This window comes from Gallinula chloropus, assembly GCF_964237585.1.
Source record: "Gallinula chloropus genome assembly, chromosome: 1".
Taxonomy (NCBI): Eukaryota; Metazoa; Chordata; class Aves; order Gruiformes; family Rallidae; genus Gallinula; species Gallinula chloropus.
In genome coordinates, this window is record NC_140085.1 from 24,450,829 (window position 1) to 24,462,322 (window position 11,494).

At 37.8% G+C, this 11,494-nt stretch overlaps 1 protein-coding gene across 1 annotated transcript in view; it reads left to right on the forward strand.

The window, feature by feature from the left end:
• The window catches only part of IGF1 (insulin like growth factor 1), a gene marked incomplete at both ends in the record, with an annotated part of 46,367 nt that extends 38,187 nt beyond the window's left edge, over positions 1-8,180 (forward strand). The window contains one exon of the mRNA XM_084267209.1: positions 8,121-8,180. Within this exon, the coding sequence (XP_084123335.1) occupies positions 8,121-8,180 (60 nt within the window). The remainder of the gene's footprint in view (positions 1-8,120) is intronic.
• Positions 8,181-11,494: the final 3,314 nt, after the last annotated feature.

Consider the following 11,494-nt stretch of genomic DNA (forward strand, 5'->3'; position numbering starts at 1 on the left):
ATATTTAATTAATCTATCCAGAACCTTCACACGCATCCTTCCTTCTCAGGAAGAGGTAGACTAAGCGATCAAGAGGGAAAGTGCAGCTCTTCTGCTATTTGTTTTACCTGTAAATGTACAGATGATTTTTTTCTGTCCTCATTACTTTGGCCTTTTTTAATTATCAGTACTAAATTAACTGGATAGCAACCACAATCATTACATACTTCATTTTAACTATTTAATGTTTAATATATATTTTCTCCAAGAACTTCAAGTATTCATTGGTATTATTTGTATAGTTGTGGAGTTCAGAGTATCCAGATTTTTGTTCCTGTCGTACTAGATATACTGTACATATATGTAGTTAAATTTCATCTCTCCTCAACAGAGCCTGTAGTTCAAAAAACCCTTCTTAGACTAAGATACCATTAAGCTCATGTCCAACTGTCTCTCCTGTTTGAGTTCTGAACATCTGTTTTACATGTTATCTGTCATCTGCTGTATGCCTCCAGTGAAATATTTTATTACTGTTGACCCTGTCTGTCATATGCATATGTTGGCCTCACTCCTACAGTTATCTGAAAAATTTCTCTTGTAAGAAACGGGACTGCATGAAATCCTGAGATTTTATAGGAAGTCAGGAAACCACCAGTATACACTAATTTCTTAAGTAAAATCTTTATGAAAGGAACAACTGTAACTGTTCCAGCATCCATTTCTTTTCCAAGAGTCAATCCATAGTATGGAATCCTTTCACCTCTTTCTCAAAAGTTTTCAACCTTTTAAAGTAGTGGCTGTATGATTCTTCCTGGGAAGTATCACCTGAGCCATGAACATCTCAAAAAGCACACATGACAACAAATGAAGTCTTCCTCAGATAGAGCTCAACTAAAGACAAGAAAACCTGTGGTTTATTCCTATCTGATGATGGGTAACTTTATGTAAAAAGAGATAAGATACCTGCCAGCTCTCAGACAGATCGCCACACCACTTTCCTTGGAAGGCTAAAGAATGATGTCATTCTCTCTGTCAACTCTTCCAAGTTCAAAAGATAAGCAGGAAAACACTGTTCTTTTAAAATTGGAAGGAACAGAAGAAAGGCTTTGCATCTTTCTTCAGGTCCAGGAGAGTTAGTGTTCAAGAGAGGATGCTGGAAGAAGAAAAGAATTAGAGTGAGTGTGCAAGAGTTGACAGAACCTAGTACCCAGAAAACTAAAAGGAGAGAAAAAAATCAAGTGAAAAGACAGCAAAAGGACAATGAATACAGAGGAAAAGAAGAAGGAATGACCTGGATCCAGGAGGCTGAGAAGATTAAAAATATTGAAGAACTGAATGACCGTGGTGAATCACAGAGAAAAGACAGGATTTTGAGAAAAGGGGAGAGAAAATAAAAATTGTCTCTATTGTAATTAACATCAAAGAAAGTAAGAGTTTTAAGGAAAAAGTCTGTGGAAAGGAGGAAAGAGGTGAACAGAAGCGGTAATATAAATGCTTTTTGATGGAAAATTGGTAAAATAACAGAAATCTTATAGGAAAAGCAAACTGAAATTTTCATTAATATCCATGGATAGAGAAAATTGGAGCAAACAAAAATACAGAAGGAGTAGGAGAAACCATTATTCAGATAAATGGAAACTGCAGAGAAACAAAATTCATTAAGAAAATCTCTGTGAAGAAGCTCTGGTACATATTCTCATGTAATTATTTTTTCTATCTTTTTTATTTTTGCAGTCAGCTGTACATGCCCCCATTAAGAAAAACAATTCTATGTTCACACTTTCTTCCTCAGATAGGCTCTACCAGAATGCATTTAGCAAATTCATAGTGTTGATATGTCACGGATTTCAATTTGAAAATGAATTATACTAAAGTAAAATTATTTTTCAGCTGATCATTTTTTTCTGCTTTATAATATTTTTGTTTCTTAATGTTATATGTTATATATTAGATACATAAAAAATGAATACACATATGTAATATAATATGTAAGATTTAAAGCAGGATTAAGTCGATTATATAAAATGTACAGTTACTCTCAGATTTCATACACAATTGATTTCTTATTTCACACTTCTAATATAGTTTATATTTGACATCTCTTCATAACCCTTTTACTAGACAAACCCAATTCAGTGGCTGTCTAAGAGGTCTGCTTTTCCAATTACTTGATCAGATCATTCCTCCCATGCACAACTTGGTAGAATACGTGAAGCACAGCTGTTCAACTGCATAAAACATATTCATTACAAAATCTTAACTCAGTTGCAGTTAGTTATGTATATGAACAGAGATTGTCAAAGAGGACACAACTTAATCATATATCAGCATTTCTAAACCCAAGAAAGATGGGTTTAGGGAAAGAATTTTCAACAGAGAACAGGTGTGAAGCACATTACAGATCAAGTTTTTTTTTTAAAACCTAAATTTATGACAATATCTGTTGACATTGCTTTCAGATTAAAATCTCATTTAATGAGCAAGTATGCCAGCTAGTAAGGTAAGATTAAGGAACAGGGAGAAACTTGCAGTATTTGTGCTGAAAAGCAAAATTATCACCTGTTTTACACTAAGTTTATATTTAGAGCTAAACAGGAACAAGAAGGGGAATTTAAAGTTCTGTCTTCAGTGTACACAGTTCTGTGTATATTCTTCATTTGTTTCTTTCTCTTCTGAGAAATGCTAATAAAAGTTAAGTTGGTTTACCCTTAAGTAAATTGAGTTTTAAGAGCAATTTGGAAAACTACTGAATAGAACTTTGAAAAACAACTGTTCTCTGTTCAAGCATAGGAAATAACAGAGCTATTTCCCACCAGCTGTGTACATGAGGGAAGACTGTGACCTTTTTGAATGAAGCAGCATCACAGAACTAGTGGCATAAAGTTCTTATCAATTTAAGGCTGGAAATGTATTACATGAATGTCAACACAGGTAAAGCTTATGTTAAAATCCAGTGAGAAAGGAAAAGGGAAAGCAAAAAAAAGCATTGTGCTGAGCCATCCCTTTTCACCCTGAACAAAAGGACCATCTTGATATAATTTTCTCTTCCGCAAACATGTAGGCTTTTTTCATTAGGCCTCATATGTGAAAAATACAGAGAAATATATAAACCCAAGTACCAAGCACCTATAGGAAGTAGATTCTCTTGAAAAAACTTTTCAGCATTTATCTAATCTTCAAAACTTAAATAAATACAAAGTGGAACTGAGAGTGAAAAGGTGTTAATATTTTTAGTTCAAGAAAATGCCAAAAAGTATTGCATTATTTCTCATTAATCTTTCTACGATTGACAGATTCTTCTGTAACTGGCTCAGTACCAAATCACAGATACATTTACTGGCCAATATATGCACAGTGTCACTAATCCTAATTTCTATTACAGCCAAATATGGAGCCTTTACACATAATAGATAGAACTTGGCCTCTTCATTTAAGAAAACTGTTTCCCTCCATTGCTTATTTTCCAGCCTTGTTATTATGTTATTGAGCACAGTGCTCACAGAACTAAAAATCTTCCTAAGAGTCCACAGAGAGTTCATGGTGAAGATATCATGTCTATTGCTGCAAACATTAGACTTCCCATCTATTACCAATGAGCAAGAGATCTTTAAATGCCAACATGAGGTCTGAATGTCCATCTCAATAAGACGCTGCCTCATGCTTCCCAATACTCTTTCATCTTAGTTAAGTGGCATTTGCTATCACTGAGGCAGTTGTTATCCTTATGGTAATAATGCCCTGTCTCCAAAGATCCATGCTTGAGGTGATAGAAGTCCATGCTTCTCTGTTCATGAATTGACTCCTGCAAAATTGATGGTTTGCATCTGTCATCTTAAAATGATTATGTTCTTTGCTTGAGGCTGAATATCAGCCTAGAGGACCTGATAATGAAACAAACATCACAGATTAAAATTTTATTTCTAATTACCTTTTTATCAAAGACTTGAGAAACAAGGCAAGCTTTTCTATACCAGCACAAATGCAGGTCTGAGAACCTGATTTGGACATTCACACTTTCCCCCTGCCATCCCCAATGGTCTCAACATTGTATACGTGAAAAAATGTATTCTGTGGGTCAAAACATTTCCTGGTATGCATGTTACTGCTGCCACCACCTGTGCCACTTTTTTGTAGTTATTCATCAAAATGGTGACTCCAGAGAAGAAACTATTCTAGAAGTAATCTGCCATCTTCCCTCAATTTCAAAGCCGGCCTGTGCATTACAACAGCTCTTTTTCCATCTACATGTTAGTATTAAAAATCTATAACCAAAACCCTGCTGTAGCTTAGTGTTTTCTTTATTTGGATGATAAAGCCATTTTAAAATTGGACAACAATAACAGGGGAAAAATATTTGTATTTGGAAAACATACAGTTAAATTTCAATCTACTTTGAAAGCCACTTCGATGCAAAAAAACCCTTTGCTTCATAATAAGGCTTTCACTGTCCATTTTATAGATCAAAAGTGTGCTGCCTTTAAGTATTTTGCAACTAAAATGTGGCATATAACTTTTCCAACATGCTGGTAAACTCGCTTCAAAGTGGAGAACCTATGGGCAGCATTGATGAGGATATTTTGCTTTGTTGCTGTGAGAATAAAGAAAAAACAGGGCAGATGAGTCAAAGAATTTCTTGTTTCTTGGTTCACTGTTACCAATACAGAATCACAGTCACAGAATTGTAGGGGTTGGAATGGACCTCGAGAGATCATCGGGTCCGACCCCCCTGCCAAAGCAGCTCCCCAGCTCATATTGCACAGATAGGCATCCAGACGGGTCTTGAATATCTCCGGAGAAGGAGACTCCACCAGCCCCCTGGGCAGCCTGTCCCAGGGCTCTCTCACCCTCACTGGGAAAAAGTTCTTCCGCATGTTGGTGCGGAACTTCCTGTGCTCCAACTTGCAGCCAGTGCCCCTTGTCCTGTCTCCACAGAGCACTGAAAAGGGGCTGGCTAATTCCCCCTGCATCTCATGCTTCAGATAATTATAAACTTTAATTAGGTCCCCCCTTAGTCTTCTCAAGGCTGAACAGTCCCAGCTCACTCAGCCTTTCCTTATAGGTGAGATGTTCCAGGCCCTTAATTATCTTTGTGGCCCTCCTCTGGACTCTCTCCAGGAGATCCCTGTCCTTTTTATACCACAGAGCCAAGAACTGGACACAATACTCCAGGTGGGACCTGACCAGGGCAGAGTAGAGGGGGACACCAACCTGTCATCTACCAGGACCCCCAGGTCCTTCTCCATAGAGCTCTTCTCCAGTAGGTCATCCCCCAGCCTGTACTGAAATGAATGGTTGTTCTTTCCCAGATGCGCAACTCTCCAGCCTGTTCAGGTCTCTCTGGATGGCAGTGCAGTGTTCCTGCGTGTCAGCCACTCCTCCCAGCTTTGTATCATCCGTGTACTTGCTGAGGGTGGATGCTATTCCCTCATCAAGGTTGTCAATGAAGATATTAAACAGGACTGGACCCAACACTGAGCCCTGGGCAACACTGCTAGTCACAGGTCTCCAGTCAGATTCTGCTCCACTGATCACCACTCTCTGAGCTTGGTCCAACAGCCAGTTCTCAACCCACCTTACTGTCCACTCATCTATCCCATGCTCTCTCAGATTTGTTATCAGGATTTCATGGGAGACAGTATCAAAAGCCTTGCAGAGGTCAAGGTAGATGACATCCACTGCTCTCCCTCCATCTACCCAGATGAGATCATAGAAGGCTATGTGATTGGTCGAGCACAATCTCCCTTTGGTGAAGCCATGCTGACTGCTCCTTATGACCTTCTTCTCATCCAGTTGCTTGGAGATGGCATCCAGAACAATCTGTTCCATTACCTTTCCGGGGACAGAGATGAGGCTGACTGGCCTATAGTTGCCCAGATCCTCCTTCTTGCCCTTTTTAAAGACCGGAGTGACATTGGGTCTCCTCTAGTCCTCAGGCACTTCGCCTGTTCTCCAAGACCTGTAGAAGATGATAGCGTCTCAGCAATCACTTCCTCCAGCTCCCTCAGGACACGTGGATGCATCCCATCCGGGCCCATGGATTTGTGTACATTAATCCCTTTGAGACGCTCCTGGACCACCCCCACCTCAACCAGAGGGAAGCTTTTCATTTCTCAAACATTACTTCTTTCATTCAGTGTCTGCGTGTCCCGGGGGGCCTTTGAAGTGAAGACCGAAGCGAAGAAGGCATTCAGTATCTCCACCTTCTCATCATCCCCTGTTACCAGGACACCAGCCTCGTTCAGCAGGGGACCTACATTATCCCTGATCATCCTTTTACTATTCACATATCTAAAAAACCCCTTTTTGTTATCCTTTATGTCCCTTGCCAGCTTCACTTCCAAGTGGGCTTTAGCCTTCCTAGTTGCGTCAAACATTTGTAGCACAAGGCATGATCCTTATCATTGGCAGAACTGTGTGAAGTGCCATAATGATGATTTTAGTGAAAATGAGTGTAAATTGAAGGGTTCACCCAGAGTGGGTGCTTCAGGGTAAAAAGTAAGGTACAACTTTGAGAAAACTAAGACAGAAAAGGTGATTTTGGAAAAGGTGGAAGAGAAATGAGCAATAAAGCAGCAAAAATTATTAACAATAATAATTCACAGCAGAATCCTACTGACATTTCCATATTTGATCCATGCTAAGGAAGATTTTCTTGAATAGTATAAGCAACATTTGATGAAGACAAGCCAGTATCCTACTGAAGTAATCAAGGGAAGACTGACTAGTTGATTAATTTCTTCTTCCTCCTTTAATTTTGCATTTCCAAGTAAGAATGTCTAGAATATCAGATTCCTAACAAAGATGTTTCCTCATGATGAACACTTTGCTATAAACAAATTTGGCTTGTCAGTGATGAAAAATCCTTGTTTGGCTCAATGTTGTTTCTTGGTGGTAGTAAAATTAATTCAGCAATTACTAGCACTGTTTGAAGGTTTATTATATTCTGAAAATAATAGTTCAACTCATATTCCTTCAGTACCCAATCCAAAACCAGTGTAAAATTAATGTTCTATGTGAGCTAAAGTTTTGTGAATCTTTGCCAGTTTCCAATTTATTTTTTTTTAATAGATACTGGAGGTAAATGGAAAAGTTATGTATAAAATAGTATTTTACATAGCAAAGCATTAACCCCTCACACACAGACTAAACTACTGTAATACACCAAATCAGAGTTCATTTTCTTTCTGTACAGAAAAGCAGGCAAAAATTTCATTATGTATTAGATTTTTTAGAGATTATGTTTTGGTTTTGTTTGGTTTGATTTTAATTTGGGCTTAAATATCGGATAATGTAGTGATAGAGCTACATACACATGCCTCCCCTGTCTCAAGGAGAATTTTTATTTTCTTAAGACAACAGACATGATTTTAGTAAACTAAGAATTTTCCATCTGATGAGGATTATGAGGATATCGAGTCAGTTAACAATTCTTCTTCTAGTCTGGTACAGAATGTACAAAGACTTGGGGCTGACTAATATTTACCAACATGGCAAATAAGGTCATCAAACTCAAAGATATATGCCACTTCCATCATTGCTGCTGGAAAATGTCCTATGCATGGAATGACAGTGAACTGAGGGCATTATTCATGCCAAAGCCCTCTTGATTTGCCTGGCACATCAGCATGTCTTTTTTTGGAAATACAAATTATTTAGCTGCAGCTCATGCAGTGAATCCACAGTTTTTATCCTCCTAAATGCTTTATCCAACAAAAACTTTACACATCTAATATGCCATTTATGCAAAACATAGGTAAGAGTACCACACAGCACTTTTGAAAGCCCCTGACCACTGGGTACCAAAGCCTAGGAAACTTCATAAATCCTGCATTCCCTGGCCCCTTACATCCTGCTTTTGCAAACATCCTTGTTCTGAAAGAAAGAAAATCTTTGGTACTTACTGTATGTCTCAGTTCATTCAGGTTTCAGTATGCAGATGTTTCCTCTGCCAGGATCAACAGTGACAGCAAAGTGTTTGTGCTTAGTGTACAGAGGTCTTGTATAGTTACGTTCTCTGTGGACTGGCAGAAGGGCTCTAACAATTCCAGCATTCAGGATAACTGTTTTCCCACTTATATGGTTTGTGGTCATACAGTGTATTAAAACCTATCTGGAATAATTATTTTTTTCTACACCTTCAGGAAGTGCATTTGAAGAATACAAGTAGAGGGAACACAGGAAACAGAAACTACAGAATGTAAGAACATGCCATCCACAAGAACGAAGAATGAATGTGCCGTCTGCAGGATACTTTGCTGTAAATAAATTATTTGTTAAACATTGGAAGACTTATAAAAAACAACCCTATGGTTTAATAACCTTGATGCAATCTCAACTAATGGGCATTCTCCCAGTGAACAATGCAACTAAACATTCCAATATTAAGTCTTTAGAGGACAGAACATTTTAATCAGCCCAGAGTTAAAAATTTCTGTGGTTGATATATTACTGTTTCTTAACCTGTTTTAAATGTCCTGCACAAAATCTCTTAAAGTCCTGTGCCCCTCAAAAGCCTACAAATTTATGGGCCTTTGATGGATCCAATTGCACTAAATTAACCTATGAACACTGGCTGCTGGAGTCATTCATCAGCCTTGTCTAAGTGGTGGTTTTTTTATTTGCACTTCTATACAAGCAACAGGCTGTTTGTTTTACAGTGTCTGATAACATTGTTTGTCTACCCCTTCATTTTTGCACAGTTTGACATTCCCAGTAACAGCAGCAGTAAGGTAACACATACAGTTTTAAACATCCATTAATTCCATCTGTGGCATTTTGACAGAATATGGGTTATCGATGCATTTGTTTCAAGAGAGTTTTATTTTTCCTTCTCTTGCAAAGATGCAGTTTCTTGCAATTTGTGAGACAAAAGATTTTTAAAAGCAGTTAAAGCATACATAGGCTCTCAAGCCATTAATGATTCTTCCAGGTAATTATTTTGCAACAGTATAGGTAACTTCTTTCTTCCTCCATATAATGCAGTATGTAAAATTTAGCATATCAATAATACACATATATCAAACAGTATGTAAAAATCTCTGTTTTATAGTACAACGGTGCTATTTTATAGTTTGTTACATGAAAGGGTCTGGCCAAAATGGTAATAGGTAAAAGCAAATATGGAAAGATCAAACCAAGACTGAATAACAAAGGAGTTTTCAAAATCCTCAGTTTACATAAACTAAGATGGCTTCAGATTCCAATATGAAAATAACTTTCCATACTCAAAAGAAAATTCAGATATTTGTTTCCTTTTAGGTCTTTGCATGGTGATGGTTTCACCTACAGTCATGTGGAACATAAATTCATAGATGCCTAGGCCCACAGAAGACAATTTGAGAAGCTGCCCTCAAATGACTTCAAAGGGGAGCCTATCAGAGCCTAAATCTTTCAGAAGTATCATCATTGTGTTCGAACGTAACAGAAGGTTACTCAAGGTCTCTGCCATTTTAATTCTTCCCACAATCAGATGTAACTAAATTGACTGTTAATTAGGCTGCTGCATCTCTCTATATATCAGAAAAGCCAAGGTAATCACCAAACTAGAGTGTAGAAAGAGTCCTCAAGAACAGATGAACCATAGCATCCTTCAAACTGCTCCCTACAATAGCCTTTCATGAACTCATGTGGGAGACATTTTTACAGATAATCTCTGCCATCTAACCTTGATAAGTACTGCACTGATTCTACCTTGAATATTACTGTGTCCTATGCTCCATTCTGGTAAATCAACAGTTAAGGCAGGTAGGCAGCCAACAGCGTCCTAAACCATGCAAGAAACTTTTCTGTGGAAGAAGGGAAGTGAAAGCAGGGGAACACACTGTTCCACCTTGTCCAGAACTACAACATGGTTCCGCTCAATGTGTTCCCCTTCTCACCCTGTATGTGGTATGTTTAGACAAGGGATGAAGCAACTCTTGGTCAGCCCCGAGGAGGGCAAGGAGAATAATATATGAAGGGAGTATTTAGGGAGATGTTAGATTAGATCTGTAAAGGACGCATCTCTTTTTAAAGGCTAAATCTGCCTTACCTTCTACTACATTCGTGGAAGTAGATGACTGAACTGTTGATTAAAACACAAGAATCTCTGCAGGCTGCATATTGTACAACTCCTCAATAGTTTCTTGTGAAACAGAGAGGAAAGGTAGGTCTTCAAAGCCTAACAAGTTCTTATAGTTCCTTTTTTATTCCCACAGAACATTTGAGTTTCATATTTTTTTCCAAGGAAAGTGTGATGTATTCCTAAGCAATCCTTTAAGCCCTCTTTCTGTGAGATGTGTGTTCCTGTGCACAATAGGCTGCCATCACAATGTAAAAGTGGAACAGTAAATGAATAAAAAGAATGTGCCACAGTTGTCACTGACTGAGATAGTTATGTTGAAAAAGTACAGAGAAACAGAAAGGGAAACTAAACTAAATGAATTACCACCAATCGAATAAACAAAGGTGCCAGTCCTGATATCTATCACAGCTCTTACAGGAGGATAAGGGGAGGGAAGTATTTTTTTTTTTTTGGTGGCTGAAATGTATTCTAAGAAGCCATTATTTTGATGTCAGAAATACAATACATACTTCATGTCCAATGATTCTTTCTGTCCCTTACCTCCTCTGAAGTTCTAAAGGGTGGAAAGGTGTGAGCAAAAAAAAAAAAACCAATTTGCATTTGTGGTGCCAAGTTTCTTTGTAGATAAAATTTTACTGATGCACTGTTAACATAACTGAATAATCATACATCATTGTGCTATTTAATTCTTGTAAATTAATTGGAATTTTGGTTTTAGGATTCATGCACTCGCATTCATGCCACCATATTTCTTCTGTTGAGAAATCATAATTAGAAGATGTCACTCACAGAATGTTAACACCAGACCTTACAACTGTCTAAACAAATTAGAACAATTCTTGAAAGAAACTGCAATAAATATGAAAAGCTACAAGCTTCAAATGCAACATTTTGCTTTACTAGAGAATAAATGGTATCACAAAATGGAGAGTAGCTCCACCATGACAGAGGTGAGAAATGCATGGATGGGAAACACATACTTTCATAAGAAATCTCCAGTCATATGGCAGTGAGCACATGATATACCAGTCAGTGTGAAAGATAAAGGGCTGCATTAGTTTAATAATCTCAATAAATCCGCTACTTAAAGAAGTTGAAGCATGAGCCAAAACATCTCCCTCCCAAAAGTACAAAGTAGTCTGACTTGAAAACCTTCTAATTAGAGAAATTGAAGAGTTCAGCTGGATTTTCAAAAGCACTCCAGATATTTAGGAACAGGGCTTCCACTGGATGCCATTGAGTCTCATAAATCACTTGTAGCGGTAAAAAAAATCCTATTCCCCATCCTTCCATATCATGTAAACCACATGACAGAAGTCACATATTTTTGCATTCTAGAATAGACATAAAACTCCAATTATTCCACAGAATGTCACTGAAGTGCAGAAGTAAAAAAGTGAATTAAGCCTCATTATTTTCAGTTCAAAAAGGGCTGCAGATCTGTATCTACTG